Here is a 17,120-nt window from a genome sequence, read left to right as displayed (position 1 = left end):
CCTTCTCGCGTTTCTCTCTTTTTGGAAAGTCCTTTGTGTGACTGGTTGGAAGCTTCCTCAAACAGGAGGTTAAGTCCTCGTTCTGTACCTGACCTTATTTATTACTTTCCAATTTTTACAAAAAAAAAAAAAAAAGTAACACCCCCCCCCCCTTCCCCATTTCTTTAGGCACATAACCCTGAAACATCTACAGTGTTGTGTCTAAGTGATGTGCTGGTAAAATAACAGGAGTCCGTGTACAGCCAGTCTCTGCAGGTAATCCCTGTTTCCTTGTCAGTGTGTGCACGGCTCTTGGGCCTCAGCTGTGGCACTCCCTTTGGATCCTTCTCCCTCCCCTCCCCTCTCCTCCTTGGCCCCCTCTTCCTCCTCCTCTGTGATTGCCAAGATGGGTTCTCTCGTCAGCTCTTCTGCACTGGGCTTCTCCTGCTTCTCCTCCTCTGCCCTCTGCTCTTCCTCAATCACCTTCTTCCACATCTCGTGGTTCTCCAGCAGGTGCTGGGTAATCTGGCAGTAGATTTTCCTCCTTTGCTTTTTGCCCCTTTTCCCTGCGGAGAGACGAAGGACGTTAGGACTGTTTAGGCCTAGGAGATATAAACGTCTGAACGTTCAACTAGATAGTCAAGCAGTCGGCACTATGTACCCTTATGAAGAGTTTCCTGTAGTAAAATCATAGCATAATAAAGCACAGTGAAAGCATAGGTGGTAAGCATTGCAGAGAGGTATGGCAAAGTATATTAAAAAAGCATTGTGGGAAAAACTGCAAATATACCGTGCAGATTTACCAGGGTAAACTTTTATAAGGAGAACCCATTGCATGACAATAATAACACAGTAAAGGCCCTACGTGATGCCTCAGAGCTGTCGGAAGTGTCTTCCTCTGTCATGTCTTCATCCTCCTCATTTTCATCACTGTCCCCTGCCCCCACCTCCTCCTCCTCCTCCTCCTCCTCCTCCTCCTCCTCATCCTGGGCTCCCTCCACCCAGCGCCCAGGCATGAGGCCCGCCGAGTTGTAGGAGCTGCAGAGTGGCCCCACGATGTGGGTGATGAAGGACTCCTGCAGTTTGGCCAGCTGCGGGGCTGAGCGGTCCATGAAGGGGCTGGTGGGAAGGCCCAGGCTTGACTCCTCATCCCCCTGCAATGGGCAGAAGAATGGTTACGAACGAGAAGAGGCCATTCCACCCAGCTGGTGTGCTTCCCAGTAGCTGGTGGATCTCAAGAAGTTGTCAATTTGGGTCTTACAGTATTCCAACGATTCAACAAAATTCCTACAGCTATGGCCAAAAGTTTTGCATTACCCTATAGAATTAACTAGTTTTGCTTCATAAAGTCAAATGAAACCTGCTGAATAATGTTATGTTAACATATTGATTTACATATACTTAACGAAAAACTGACAAACAGAAAAATGTGACATTTCGAAATCTAACATGAAATACTGTACTACTATTATGGCTTTGGCTATATCATTTTGTAGTTTTTGTAGATTTTAAAAACATTTTTATCATTATTTCTCAATCCTAAAAATCTAGTGATGCAAAACTTTTGGCCACAGCTGTATGTAGACTCTGTGACTCCGTCTCCACTGCATGTCAAACTATGCCCTCCGGTCCTGGATTCTGTGCTGTGCTGAAAGTATTTGCTGGGGTTAGTGCTGTCAAGTCTTTTTAAGATTTTTGAAGACCTAACTCTTCTCTGTCCCAGGCTAATCTTCACAAACATTTCAGCTGGTGTCTTCTTCAGTGTAGCCATGTTCAATGTGCTGAAGAAACTTGTCCTAACGTTTGTCTTCTTCATTTAGAGGTTAAGGAATGGAGCTCTGGTCAAGAAGGTTGCTGGTTACCCTTCAGCTGTTTTTTGTAATATTACAGAGATTGTGTATTGTAAATTGTATTTGCATGTGAGCAATGAGAAGTACAGTTCATTCCTATAACTATTCTAGTTGCTTACCATTAGCTCTCCTCAATTACTCTCTTCAGCTGTTTTGCCAGAACCCGCTCAGAATATTTATTTTCTCAACAGAGCCTTCAGAAAATTTCTCTCCATTGCATCAGACAAAAGCTACTTTGCAATTCTTAAACATACTTATATACAATATAGCTAATTGCGCAGATGCATACGTCATCATTCTGTAAAGCCGGTGAAAGCATTTGCAAATCCTTGTTACCAACTGTTGTTCACGCACACTCTTGAATGCAGAACTTCACTTTAGAAGAGTCTAAGAGAGGATGCTTCCCCTATTGGACAGGCTTAGTTTTATTTTGTTGTTTTTTTCTTTCCCTAGAGATAGCTGCATAGAAAGCACTTCTCCTTGCCCTGTGAATTATCACTGGGATTCAGTGTTATCAATAGTATTTTCCATTCAGCCTTTGTCACAGAGGGGCACATTCATAAAACACCACTGGTGGCTCCTTTACCATGACAAGAGCTCTGCAAGGAAGCAATCTGAAGTGTCTGTCTGCCTGCCCGGATCGCAACCACACTGACCTGTTCATAAAACTCATTGACGATCCCCTCGGTCCACTGCAGATGGAGGTCTTTGCACTTCGCAGGGCCGTTGATGTCAGCCAGTTTAATACACATTTGGCACACAAGCAAGCGGTCGTTTTCATTGGACCAGTCGATGCCAGGCCCTATGTCTTCATTTACCTGGAGAGTGGATTTAAACAGCACCTCAGACACACTGACCCTTGTCCAGATATCATGCATTATAAAAACATATCTTACGTATGTTTTTATAAATATAATATCACCCTGAATGATTGGTCTCTTATTTGTTTACATGTATCTGTCTAAGAAGGGTAAAAACCTGTCCCCATGCTCACATTTTATGTTTGATGTTTTACTCCAGTCTTTCATTATTTCCTATCTTTTATGTTTGTTTCTCCGTTTTGAACATAACTGTTAGACAGAGAGAAGGAGATGTGATACATTTTATTGGACTAACTCAATAATAATTATTCACAAGCTTTCAAGACCTCAAAGGTCTCTTCTTCAGGTGTAAGTAGGAAAGGGAGAGATAACATAACTGCTGAATTTGTATCTCTCAAAAAAAAATATGAGTTAATTAAGGACTGGAGTAAACGTTTTGAAAATACAGGTCAATATCATTATTACATGGATTTATTATACATGTAAATACAGTATAATTGTAAATCTCGAAAAACTACTCACTTCTAAATCTTTTGTAGTCATCTTTGTATTACTTTAGTATAAATACATGTTAATTTGGATTCATATGTTGTTTTTTTCTGACTTTATGTGAACGAAAAAACACATTTGCCTGTTTTCCCATTGGAAATAGTGATATTTTGAAATATCACTGTCCTGGTCACAAAAGCAAAGTTTGTGGGGAATAATAGCCATTTTCTATACTTTTGAGGCATAAGCAATTAGGAAATAACACTTACTACCCAGGAACAACATTTTTTTGTTTGTTTTGTTACACAGTTTTATGATTACTTTATCGATATTATACTAAATAAAATAGGGTTTTTCAGTAGTTATGTGCAAGCTCTAATCTCATGAAAGCAGAGTGTTTTTCAGTAGTTATGTGCAAGCACTAATCTCATGAAACAGAGTGTTTTTCAATTTAGTTATGTGCAAGCACTAATCTCATGAAAGCAGAGTGTTTTTCAGTAGTTATGTGCAAGCACTAATCTCATGAAAGCAGAGTGTTTTTCAATTTAGTTATGTGCAAGCACTAATCTCATGAAAGCAGAGTGTTTTTCATGTAGTTATGTGCAAGCACTAATCTCATGAAAGCAGAGTGTTTTTCAATTTAGTTATGTGCAAGCACTAATCTCATGAAACAGAGTGTTTTTCAATTTAGTTATGTGCAAGCACTAATCTCATGAAACAGAGTGTTTTTCAATTTAGTTATGTGCAAGCTCTAATTTCATGAAACAGAGTGTTTTTCAGTAGTTATGTGCAAGCTCTAATCTCATGAAAGCAGAGTGTTTTTCATTTAGTTATGTGCAAGCACTAATCTCATGAAAGCAGAATGTTTTTCAGTAGTTATGTGCAAGCACTAATCTCATGAAAGCAGAGTGTTTTTCATGTAGTTATGTGCAAGCACTAATCTCATGAAACAGAGTGTTTTTCAATTTAGTTATGTGCAAGCACTAATCTCATGAAAGCAGAGTGTTTTTCAGTAGTTATGTGCAAGCTCTAATCTCATGAAAGCAGAGTGTTTTTCAGTAGTTATGTGCAAGCACTAATCTCATGAAACAGAGTGTTTTTCAATTTAGTTATGTGCAAGCACTAATCTCATGAAAGCAGAGTGTTTTTCAGTAGTTATGTGCAAGCTCTAATCTCATGAAAGCAGAGTGTTTTTCAGTAGTTATGTGCAAGCACTAATCTCATGAAAGCAGAGTGTTTTTCAATTTAGTTATGTGCAAGCACTAATCTCATGAAAGCAGAGTGTTTTTCAGTAGTTATGTGCAAGCTCTAATCTCATGAAAGCAGAGTGTTTTTCAGTAGTTATGTGCAAGCACTAATCTCATGAAAGCAGAGTGTTTTTCAATTTAGTTATGTGCAAGCACTAATCTCATGAAAGCAGAGTGTTTTTCAATTTAGTTATGTGCAAGCACTAATCTCATGAATAGCAGAGTGTTTTTCAATTTAGTTATGTGCAAGCACTAATCTCATGAAAGCAGTGTTTTTCAATTTAGTTATGTGCAAGCTGTTTCCCTTGTGCTACTGTTAACCTGTTATATTTCATAGTTTAATTTTCATTCAAAATATAACCGAATAGGCGTATTAAATAGTTTGACTATTGAGTACAATGCTTCCTCCTTCTAAATCTGTTAGTAAGCCAACATGTTTTAGTATTAGTATTATATAGCCATTACTATATAAATACATGTAAATGTATTTGACAAATGACACGGCAGTAACATGGCAGTGCGCAGTGTAGAGTTAGGGGTAGGGTTAGGGTTAACACTGCACCCTGCTTATTAAGACAAGCAATCCTAACTGATACGGCAGTGCGCAGTGTAGCGTTAGGGTTAGGGTCAGCACTACACACTGCTTATTAAGACAAGCAATCCTAACTGACACGGCAGAGTTTAAGGTACAGGGTGCATTGACCAATGTGCCCTTCAGGACACTCTCCCTTGTATTAGCAGGTTAACTGTTATCCTTTGATCAGCATGTGATGCTACTTACAGGCTTCCAAATGAATTGTTGAGTGTTTATTTGTGGTTTGGTAATGTTATTGATTGTTCCCTGTCAGTATACAGCTCTGGCCAGAAGTTCTGCATCACCTAGGATTTTAGGTTTGAGATAATAATAATAATAATAATAATAATAATAATATAATAATAATAATAATATGAACATAATTTAGATATTTTATTTAACGTCATGGTGAGATGACAATTATTAAAGTTTTTATGGGGTTTTTTTTCGAATTAAACTTTAATCACTTCAACATTGCCAAATAAGTTATTTAATTCCACGTATCTTCTTTTATCATGGTCCAATACACAATACACAAGGGCAGTCGTTTGCCAAGACCAAGGCTGCTTATCGACGCTTACCCTGTGAGCACAGTTAATGATTCTACACTAGGACAACATAGGCAGTCCGAGCAGCTCAAACCCACTTACCTTGGAATTGAAAGCGGACAGAAAATCAAAGTGTTTCTTGAGATCAGTGGCCAGGATGGCCTCTATGACGAGGAAGCGGAAGCGCTTGAACTCCGCGTGGTCCAGGTTGACAAGGAAGTTGTACTCCGGCCGAGACATGAACAGATTCCAGCCAGACGCAGCGTGGTGGTTCTCCAGCACTGACCGGTCATTGTACAGCACAGCCTACCGAAACAGAAAAGTTATTGCAGGGCGTGTGCACAAATATTCAGCCTAATTATCCCCCCCTCCCCCCATCCTGTTTTCCTCCCCTAATGTCCAATCACATTCCCAACACACAAATTCCTCACGACAGCTCAAGAGAACTAAAGGTAAGTGACCGTCCTCCGATCCCCAGGGGAACCACACAGGGTCCCAATGAGCTGCTGTTCCAGTCTAAACTTAGTATTTGCCTGCATTTTCAGAGACATGAGTACCTCTTGTATGGCCCTTGAACACTCTTTCAGAGCTGTAAACCCCACATAGGTAATGCGTCGCCCTTGGGCGAGAGAACTGCAAAGTGAAGCTGAGCTCAGGTATTTTTTTCATTGTTCTGTTTTAGTAATCTATGTGCGGACTGACTTGTTCTGTAGAGGTTTGGTCCTTTGCTGGCAGTGTGCTGGAGAGTTTTGGGACAACACTGCGAACCAGGGGCCTGTCAAGGGGAGGTCAGAATGATGTTTTGAATTTGATCACTAGATGCCCCACTCTGCAAGATTAGATGCATGGGGTCATGTAATAAATTTCAGTAGGGCTTGAGAGCAAGGGCCTTTCTCACTGTCTTTGTTTGCTTTGTTATCTGTTTCGACTGGCAGCATGTACATTGTTTGGATGAAACTCGTGGGTGCATCCAAGCACAACTCCAGGAGCTTCTAGGTGCGTATAGGAAGTATACGCCATGTTTGTGCCCAACTATCGCTAGTAATATTAGTGCTTACTGTAAGTCAGTGTACAGAAGGATACAGTGATGGCAAAGATACAATGATAAGTGAATACACACTGCTCTGAACCCTTATAAAAGTTTCCAATAATAAAAGCATAGCAAAGTGTAACAGAAGCTTAATGAAAGCATGGTAAAGCATAGGGAAGCACTGTAAAGACCAGAGAGGTCTGCTAAAACATGGCACACCATGGTAAGCTATGGTGAACCCATACTGCAAGCATGGGAAAGCTGCACCATGACTGTGGTCAGCTTGTATAAGGGTAGTGTCTGCTAGGAATTTGAAATCCCTGTTTCACCTGTTTGAGCCCTGCTTACCTGAGGGGCGCTGGTGGCCACCAGAAAGGCGTTGGTTCTTCCTGGGTGATCGTAATCATGCATGGCTGCAGCAACGTACAGCGCCATCAGCTCCAGGGCAGGGATGTTAGCAGACAGGCACCCGTAATGGTCTTCTGTAGCGCTGTACGTTTTTGATACAACATATCCCATATGACCATGAGTGATACCACTGTCTGAGTCTGTGCGAAACAAACCGACAACACAAGAAACATGGAGAGAGCCGGTCAGCAATGGAAACTCACATGCTCATGAAATCAGTCAATTAATGGACAACTAACAAAATGATCGTTATAAAGGATAAGATACACTGGCCAATAAACATAAGAATAAATACATCAATTCAATTGAAAATTAATATTGAAGAGCAAATAGCTTCAGACTGATTGATTTGTTTATTTCTGTTCATATTATCCATCCAGTAACCTACAGTTCTGCACTAGGTTTCCTTTTATTTAGGTTTTTTTGTTTTTGGCAATAAGCTGCTGTACTAATATGATCTAACCTACATTACATATGTGGGTGGTAAGTAACTGGAGCAGCTTCTGAACTCAAAGCACCACCACCACCCCCCCCCCCCAAAACAAACAAACAAACAAATGTGTTGTTTTGTTTACGTTATGATTATTATTACATATTATAATATAATAATATCACCTTATTCTTAGTGACTCTTACATAAGTTAACCACTGTTGTTAATTAAGTAATAATATATATGTGATATATATATATATATATATATATAGATATATATATATATATATAATATAATATATATATATATAATATATATATAGACTAATAATCTTTGAAACTAATGACTCTTTAAAAAACAGGTATCAGTTCCTCTCTTTGCCTTTTAAAAGTAATGCAGTAAGTGATGATGCTTCATTAAGCAATTTTATTAAAGCGAGGGGTCAGCCAAATGTGGTTTGAGAAAGTTGTTGGTGTGTTCAGTAATGACAAGTGAAGCCAGCCTGTCCGCTCCCAGATCTTCACAAGCACCCCACAGAGCTCTGGGTGGTCAGCAGGCATCACTGACACTGCTCAGGGTGCTGACATTTACCAGTTACTAAATCAGTTAACCTCAGATAATCCCATATGGGACTCTGCACAGACCTTTCTGTTACAGTCAGCAACTGGAGTGGGTGAATCACCGCTACCTGAATCGCTGGCAGAGCCGTGGTCATTGAGTGGACTGGGGAGTCCAGGAATCTGCTGGGTTGTGAGGTACCAGACTGCGTGCAGAACATCGGTGGCATGGATTCTGTTGTGATCTGTTCATAGCAAAAAATATGTAAATACATAAATAGATACATTGGAAAGGTGGCACTAAAACATAGCCTCTGAGAATGTAACATGCTGTGGCAGCCTGTTGGTTCCCTCTAGTGGTGAAAGACATAAAAACCTAACCCAAACCCTTTTCTGATACAATTGTGTACTTACACATAGCACGCTAAAAGATTGACGTGTTAAGTACATTGCAACTAGGCACAATAACATTGTAATGATATGTAAGCACATATGTAGGCAGATTCAAAGTGATAATAACTCTACATGGGAGCAAAAGAACCCAGAATACTCAAAATAATCGCAAACACTTTCAAACAGTCTCTCTTTCGTATGGCATGTGAAAAGCAATCGCCCAGGTTTTTAGCTGTATGCTGAGACTGGAAAGCCATTCAATGGCATCTGGGATCGACGGATTCCATTTGAACCTTCTGCAGAGGCGTGTTGGGCAGAGATTGAGGATGGGAGTATGGATCACACATTCATTGCAGTAACACCAGTAATGGAAATGGAAAAAAAGACCATTACTGTTGAAGCGTTTCTGGAAGACAGCGCTGTATAAACAGAAGGGGTTACTCACAAGGTATATCTCTGTATCCATTCTCCAGTGCGTGAAAGTAATTCATGAACTCTCTGACCGGGATCTTAAATGTTTCGAAAAGCCCTGTGTCTTCAAAGAGCTTGTAGGACACCTGCAACACAGAGTCAAGGGCTGGTAAGAGAGGCAGCTTCAGGCGCCCCGACTCAATCACACGCTCAGTGCTGTCACGGTGCCGGGGGGGAGGGCAGGGGCAGTATTACTAGGATTACTAGTAGTCCTTCTTTTGCCATGCATTTAATATAGCCTGGATATGTATTTTTTACCACGTTTTACTAAGCTTTTGGTACTGTTTTTTCATTGTTTATTTATTCATTTATGTATTTTTTTTTTGTATTTAACCAGGAAAGTCCTATTGAGATTAGAATCCCCTTTCAAGGGAGACCTGGTCAAGAAGGTGGCATATAATACAAAAAACACACAAGTTTAAATGAACACAGCCAACACAAACAAATTAATTCTTTACAAACACTTTAGGAGCACCGACCAAAACAAAGCCATGTCTCGTCTGCACAGATGGATACCTTTAAAGTCATCAAGACAGTCATTTTCAGCTCTTCTGAAGTTTATTCCAAGACCACAGAACTAGAAAACTGAATGTCTTTTTTCCAAATTCTGTACAAAGTTTAGGAACTGAGAAAACTGAGCACAGTCTGAGATCTAAGATTATAAGTATTACCAGAGGTAAGTAGTAATTTGAGGTTTTGCCAAGGATAGACTTATAAACAATGACAGTACGTAGCAGTGTTTCAATCTTCATCAAGATAAAGAAGTCATACCAGCCAATCTATATAAATCACTATGATGAACAGCATAACCCAGGTTGGTACAAAAGTACTCCAATGTTTTACCATGGTATACTGCAGGCACTTTTATGAGGGCCCATAAATCACAATATATATCATTTCAGAATTCCAGAGACTACCGGTGTTCTGGTGACCAGCTCAGTGTAGGGATTTGGAGCAGATATTTATTGTCCTCCTACTGGCGAGCCAGCAGATATAGAAAATCCTTTAAAAGGATCACAGCAACAAAGTGTAGACATCAAGCAGGTTTACAATCAATAGGTTTTCTGCACTAAAACTACTGGCTAGAGCAGTGGTCCTCAATAATTTTGGCACGGGCATAGATTGATCTTACTTTGTGGGCACGCCGACTATTGCATAGGTTATTATCTTAAACACTGCCTTCCTAAAACATATACAGTGTGTGTGTGTGTGTGTGTGTGTGTGTGTGTGTGTGTGTGTGTATATATATAATATATATATATATATATATATATATATATAAGAGTTTTAGTGATAGTAATTGTGCATGCTGCACTTATTCTTTAAATAATTTATATAAAATATGCGATGTGTATATTTTTGAATAGCATGTTTACACAGATAACCATGAATAAACTAAAATAAAAGAGGATAAACAGCGTCCCACTTTGTTTCAATTTGGCAAATTTGTCAACACTACTCTGTTTTAAAGATCGCTCATCTCCAGTACAATTATTCAGAGAAAATGGATTCATAACTAAATCTACTACGATGTTTCCCTTGCCTGGTGAAATTAAAAAATATATAAAGAGAATTAAACTCTAAATACTGAAACGTATTGTTTTTATTAACACCCCATCTCTGCTTATGAATGATTGGACAGCTGTCAGATTGATCACTTTCCCATTGGCTACTCACTCGCCTTCAATTTTCATGCAGAATACTGTGATACGGCCTCTGCCTGCTTATGATTGGACAGCTCCATAAAACTTTACAGATATTTGACTCTCCTGATGGTTAAACTTACTGTCAGTACCTGCAAATTAAACAAACACAGTTTATGTCCCACCCAGCTAACTTATGATTGGGCTACCGCAGAGGAAATGCAGATATTCAATTGGTTGATTGTAACACAGAGGCCCTGCAGGAAAAAAAATACGTCGAGTACTTACAAGCACAGCATAAGCGAGCAGCGCTGTCAACAGACTGCTGTGACGCTTTTGTTGGAAAACATGCTTAAACCCGTATTTCCTGTCACATGCTACGACCCACCAGAAATGTGTTCACCCATAATGTAAGAACAGCTGCCGCGGGCACGATGGCCTGGCTTCACGGGCACCACTTTGAGGACCACTGGGCTAGAGTTAATTCCGCCAACTATTTTTAGAGTTTTAAAGACATCCCAAAACCCAAACCTATAAAAACAACACCAACATTCTTGAATAAAGCGTGAGCTGAGCGTTTTTGTAACCACTATTGTGTCACTAGACTCTCAGCAGCAGCCTCGTCTCTGTCCTCTCCAGCTGTGTTGCTCATTGGGCAGTGCAGCGTCACACGCCCCTTGCCTCTGTCTCACTAATGCAAAGTGAGCACAGCTCCACTACTCTGTGTGTAGCGAGGCTGAGGACCCACCTGGCTCAGGATGCAGCCACACTTTCCCCCGGTCCTCTCCACCAGGTCAAAGATGGGGAAGTTCCAGTTGTTCAGCTGCTCCATGATGGGGTGGAGGTGTTCCATCACCAGGGGCTCTGCAGCTAGAATGGGCTTGGCCTGCAGCAGACAGACAGGGCACATACCATCTCCTTAACTCTTACTATGCAGTGCTTCACATTGCAGAGCATGCCAGTGGATGGCTGCTGGCTTGTTCGAATGGTACTCACTGTATGAACCCTTGCACCTCTGGGGTCTTCACTTTGCAAACAGCCTAAGGATCAAAGTTACACAACCACTTTGAAACTGCGCTGAATGTTGAGCATAGACTGTACTTTTATAGTCACAGACAATGTCATCATGATAACAAATGTGGGTATTTTTAGCTTATTGATGGTAAACTGTTAACATATGGCACATGGTCCATACAGCTTAACAAAGTAGTTAATTCCATGTTTACCTGAATTCACAAACCTACAGGCTGCCAATGGACTCTTTATGCCATGTGTTTCCAAACTGAGCCCTGTTGTTTTATGGCAGGATAACAGGATCTGGAATACCATTGAAAGTGAATGGCAAAGAGTTTCCACTCCTCATAAAATATACACGTCTTGCTGTGGGTCTGAGAGGCCAGAATAATGTACCTCAGGTGGCATTAAGGGGTGCAAGATGAGGGTGTCTAGTCTGTGATATACCATGGTTAAGATGAGGGTGTCTGGTCTGCAGTATACCATGGTTAAGATGAGGGTGTCTGGTCTGCAGTATACCATGGTTAAGATGAGGGTGTCTGGTCTGCAGTATACCATGGTTAAGATGAGGGTGTCTGGTCTGCAGTATACCATGGTTAAGATGAGGGTGTCTGGTCTGCAGTATACCATGGTTAAGATGAGGGTGTCTGGTCTGCAGTATACCATGGTTAAGATGAGGGTGTCTGGTCTGCAGTATACCATGGTTAAGATGAGGGTGTCTGGTCTGCAGTATACCATGGTTAAGATGAGGGTGTCTGGTCTGCAGTATACCATGGTTAAGATGAGGGTGTCTGGTCTGCAGTATACCATGGTTAAGATGAGGGTGTCTAGTCTGTGATATACCATGGTTAAGATGAGGGTGTCTGGTGCAGTATACCATGGTTAAGATGAGGGTGTCTGGTGTGCAGTATACCATGGTTAAGATGAGGGTGTCTGGTGTGCAGTATACCATGGTTAAGATGAGGGTGTCTGGTGTGCAGTATACCATGGTTAAGATGAGGGTGTCTGGTGTGCAGTATACCATGGTTAAGATGAGGGTGTCTGGTGTGCAGTATACCATGGTTAAGATGAGGGTGTCTGTGTCATGGTTGATGGTATACCATGGTTAAGATGAGGGTGTCTGGTGTGCAGTATATCATGGTTAAGATGAGGGTGTCTGGTGAGGGTGTCTGGTGTGCAGTATACCATGGTTAAGATGAGGGTGTCTGGTGTGCAGTATATCATGGTTAAGATGAGGGTGTCTGGTCTGCAGTATACCATGGTTAAGATGAGGGTGTCTGGTCTGTTCTATACCTCGGGTGGCATTAAGATGAGGGTGTCTGGTCTGTTATATACCTCGGGTGGCATCAAGGGGTGCAAGATGAGGGTGTCTGGTCTGTATGATCTGCAGACAGACCCTTCCCTGGACTCTTTGGAACACTCGGGATGGTCCTCGTTCTGGACGATGTCGCTGTTGTAGCTGTTGTTGGTTTCGTGGGTGCTGTCGTAGTCTGACGTCGCTTGAGCAGGGTCCTCTGTCCATTGCAAAACAAGAATGGACTTACTACAGGATGATGATCAGCACATGAAGAGGACTGCATGTTTTATAGTGCTGCTTCAGAAAACCCAGAAGGAAAAAGAATGACCATCATAGAGGGTATACATTTTGTTGTATGTACTAAGAGAAAATATGTTCATGAAGAGGTCCACAATATACTAATTTAAATATCTGTTGCGTCATCTTAGCGAGATCTCTAGCATTGCAAGAGTTGTGCGACATGTTTTTAGAATAAATCACATTAATGTGTTTTGGGTAGGCTACACATTACATTATGTAAAACATGCAAAGTAGGCCGATGCAGTACAGTAGTATAGTTGCCACAGTCCCCTGAAAGGACCCAGAGGCAGGATAATGCAGGGTGGACAACATCTTGACCAGTGCAGGGATAGCATGGCTTCTCTGGGTGACAGGCTATAGGTCATCTTTTAAACCAGACAGCAGCTCAAGAATTATATGAATGCCGAACCTGTACTTGTGCTTAATTTGGTCTTAATTTACATCAAAGTTGGTAATGCGAAAATACATTTTCTCTTGCAGCTATAGTACATCTCATTATAATATTTGAGAACACTATCTCCACCCGCTTTTTGCGAATTTGTGCAGGAATGCCCATAATTCATATTCATCTAAAGCTGAACCTCAAAGAGAAGCTGCTGCCGCAAAGCATTCCTTAAAAAGTGGCTAATTGCATTACGCTTGTTTAGTACATTTCACCCTAGACCTCCCATTCGTTTGCAGCTTGTTTGTGACTGTAGCGACAGGCGCAACACTTTAGTACAGCTACCCTTAAGATTTTTAATTGATGATTTGTAGTGAATATCTTTAAGAATCGAGTCCATTACCTCTTATTAGGTTGTTTAACGATATTTATAGTCCCTATTTTGTTGTGCAGAGAATGTTTTGTGTGGTTTTTTTTTTTGGCAATCTGCTGCATCCTGATGCCTTTGCTCATGGTTCCCCGGTCTGATTGCAGCCACAGTACGCAATGCTGGGATTGTGAACTATAACACACAAAGGGATCAGGTACCAGGAATCTGCATGGGGTTTTCATCCCTACCCTTGCATGGGAAAATGTGCATATCCCAAATTAAAGAATAGAAAACAAGCAAAGAACCAATAGACGAGAACATTAACTGAGTAACCAGCCATAGTCAATGGTAGCATTCTCATTTCTCTGGCATACGCAGATAATGATTGTGTTTTCTTTACTATAGAATGACACCAGGGTAATTATCTGCACCAGTAAGAGGGTACTTGTTACCTGTCCTGTTTATTGAATGTGTGGGTGTGTCCGCTCTGTCCAGACTGCCTTCACTGCGGTTTGTTTTGTTGAATAATCTTCCACAGCTAAGAAAGGATATAAAGAAGTATCTTTAGCAAAGGCTTTGGCGCTTTTGTAATGTTTTTTTTTTTTTTAATAGAAAAGCTGTAGTTAGTACCGCTCTAGTTTCAATTATACAACTTAAAGCAAGCAGCATGCTTTGAGTTCAAACCAGAAAAAATGTCAAAAATGTGTCTAAAGTACCCTAGTTTTCCATGTTTATCAATATGATTTACCATACCTGTTTTTTCTTTACAATGCTTACCTATGCTTCACTATGTATTTGTACACTTTGCTATGATTCTACTATGGCAAACTTTTATAAGGGAATCAACCTTAGAAAGCCTGTCATTTTCCTATCCTGTAGATACGATTCAGATGTCTTCATGAAATTCTTAATAAATTATGTTTTTTTTTTCCCACTAATCATATTAGATTAATTTACAGTACAGTAAGGAAGGGATGCTATGAGTAACCCTAATAGCGCATTAGAAAACGGATCTTAGATTTCCTTCAAACCGATTGATCAATATGAGGTCTGTAATCCCTTGCAAAGGACATTGGATGTTCTTCTTGTTTAATCTCTGTTCCAAATCAATCCACCAGAAGATATATAAATACAGGCTTCGGGACATTAGCTGCACTACCAGACAGTAAATCCCTGGGCTTCAGTTTCAATACAGCTGGACCACCTGGCTGTGTGATTAAACTTCCACTGGCAGGAGGCAGGTGAACTCATTACAGCTGCCCCCTGCTATGAGTGATTGCTTCTCTACAGCTGCACTCCAGTCCTGCGCGCAGTTATCCGATCATTTCCCATGATTCCTGACAAAGCATTCCAGAGAGCCGGAGCATGGAGGGATAAACAGCCACCCCCTAGCTTGACGTACCTAGACACTGGTGGAACCAGCCACCCTGAATGTGGTTCCAACTGGCGGCCAGGGTGATGTGGATGAAGCCATTGCGATAGATATGTAGCGTTGGATAGTTGTGGAGAATGGCAATGAAAAGAATAAAAGAAACAATGAAGATTGAAGTTCACCCCACAGTCTTACCTGGTGCAGAGTGCCGAGGGGTCCCTGTGCGGCCCCAGGGGGTCCGAGGAGCTCTGAGTGGAGGGTAAGGCTTTGTGCTGGGTGATCAGTGCAGGGTCCGCTGTGTCTGGGAACTCGACGGAGGAGTGTTTGCTGGTGGGGCTACTGGCCGGGGTCCCCTGGATGGGTGAATGGCACGGGGAGGTGAGAGGTGAGATGTTGGAAGGCGGACAACCTAGCAAAAGAACACCCTCGTCATAAGCACATTAAAAGAAAAAACTAAAAAGGACAAAAGAAAGTAGAGATGTGCAGAAAACAAAATTACTTTTCTATTTGTTGATATCGGGTGATGCATATTCAACAGAACAGCTTGGTTTTGTCAACATAGATTTAGTTATTATTATTATTATTATTTATTATTATTATTATTATTTTATTATTATTATTATTATTAGTATTTAATATATGATCAAGAATGGGGTTAGCCAATCTTAAATAACTACATAACTTTTTTTGTGACATTTATAATAGTTTTTCTGGGTTAACGGAAATGTAGTGTATTTGAGTATCTGGACACCAGGTGGCACCAATACCCTCATATAAATCTTATTAAAACCCTAAAGGCGACATGTATTTGGTGCACGTCTCTAGATAAAGCAATAGCACCACGGTCTCGCACCAACAGCTCACAGGACATCATTGCTAACAAATTTTACTCCAATAGAGCTAGTAATTTAATGTCACATACTTTCAAATCATCCCATGGAACACTGGCTTTCATGCAACATTTTCTGGAACTGCTTTTTTATTACTTTCCTACTGCTAGCACAATACATGTTACCACCAACTGTCAGAATTCAATACAATCTGTGTTAACAAATATTTATTCAATAACTTTTATTAATTTTTTTATTTTTTATTTTAAAAAATTTAGTCGTCTCCAATTTACCCTGGTTTTCTCCCCAGTTTAGTGTGCCCAATTATTATTTGTATCCTCGGCTCACCACTTACTGGACTATATTTTAAGGAGTAAACAGGCTGTCGTACAGAACCTATGTAAAACTGCACTCAGCTTTGGGCTGTGTCTTTCAGATCACAAAATAAAACAAAATAAATATTGTGGCCAATATTTCCTGTATCCCTCTTTAATGTGTTTTTATTTGTCTTTGAGCCGAGATTTGCCTTTCGTTGAGATTTGCTGCCTTTTAGTTCGGATCTTGCCTGATGTTCGGGGTTCTTTCGTCCAGCCATGGTTTTATCAGGCTTCACTGCTGGAGCAGCTGCATCTATTGTTTTTGGTACAGGCAAGTTTAGGTCACAGGCAATGATGCAGAGAGGGATCCTTGACTGTTTGGTGCAATTCTTGCTCTTTATAAAGCTGCCCTTTGTTCCACTGAACCAGTTATAAAGAAGCATGGTCGTGGCTTCCATTTACACTGTTAGTTCCATTTACATTAGTTAGGATATTTATGGGCTGTGGTTTCCAATAATATACTCAATCACACACCTACAGCTTCATATACAGTTCACTAGTTAAGCCAGTATTATCGTAAGAGAAAGAAACAGAGACTCACCTGGCCTGCTCTGCTTCTTGGTGTTCAGGTGGTTGGCAGTGGGGGCAGTGTATGAGGCAGAGAGGGACCGGCTCTTGTTTATTGTCAGCATGATTGAGCTGTTCCAGGAGTCACTGTTAGCTGTGCTGCAAAACAAGAGTCAGAACAACCGTTAGAGTCTGCCTTCCAGACCGTGCTGCAAAACAAGAGCCAG

At 40.8% G+C, this 17,120-nt stretch overlaps 1 protein-coding gene across 2 annotated transcripts in view; it reads right to left on the bottom strand.

The window, feature by feature from the left end:
* Positions 1-273: 273 nt before the first annotated feature.
* Positions 274-17,120, bottom strand: part of LOC121320102 (cGMP-inhibited 3',5'-cyclic phosphodiesterase A-like) — a 141,635-nt gene continuing 124,788 nt past the window's right edge. Inside the window, exons 5-16 of one of the 2 annotated variants that reach the window (XM_041258319.1) lie at positions 16,928-17,052; positions 15,375-15,588; positions 14,260-14,345; positions 12,794-12,972; positions 11,193-11,330; positions 8,776-8,887; positions 8,069-8,182; positions 6,887-7,086; positions 5,611-5,814; positions 2,486-2,647; positions 845-1,133; positions 274-545 (exon numbers count right to left, since the gene is read on the bottom strand). In XM_041258319.1, coding sequence (XP_041114253.1) covers positions 274-545; positions 845-1,133; positions 2,486-2,647; positions 5,611-5,814; positions 6,887-7,086; positions 8,069-8,182; positions 8,776-8,887; positions 11,193-11,330; positions 12,794-12,972; positions 14,260-14,345; positions 15,375-15,588; positions 16,928-17,052 — 2,095 coding nt within the window. The remainder of the gene's footprint in view (positions 546-844; positions 1,134-2,485; positions 2,648-5,610; positions 5,815-6,886; positions 7,087-8,068; positions 8,183-8,775; positions 8,888-11,192; positions 11,331-12,793; positions 12,973-14,259; positions 14,346-15,374; positions 15,589-16,927; positions 17,053-17,120) is intronic. The other variant, XM_041258320.1, reaches the window with a different exon arrangement.

Source organism: Polyodon spathula, chromosome 8 (genome assembly GCF_017654505.1).
Source record: "Polyodon spathula isolate WHYD16114869_AA chromosome 8, ASM1765450v1, whole genome shotgun sequence".
NCBI lineage: Eukaryota > Metazoa > Chordata > Actinopteri > Acipenseriformes > Polyodontidae > Polyodon > Polyodon spathula.
Note: the sequence above shows the minus strand (reverse complement) of the source record. Positions and strands in the feature narration are given on the sequence as shown.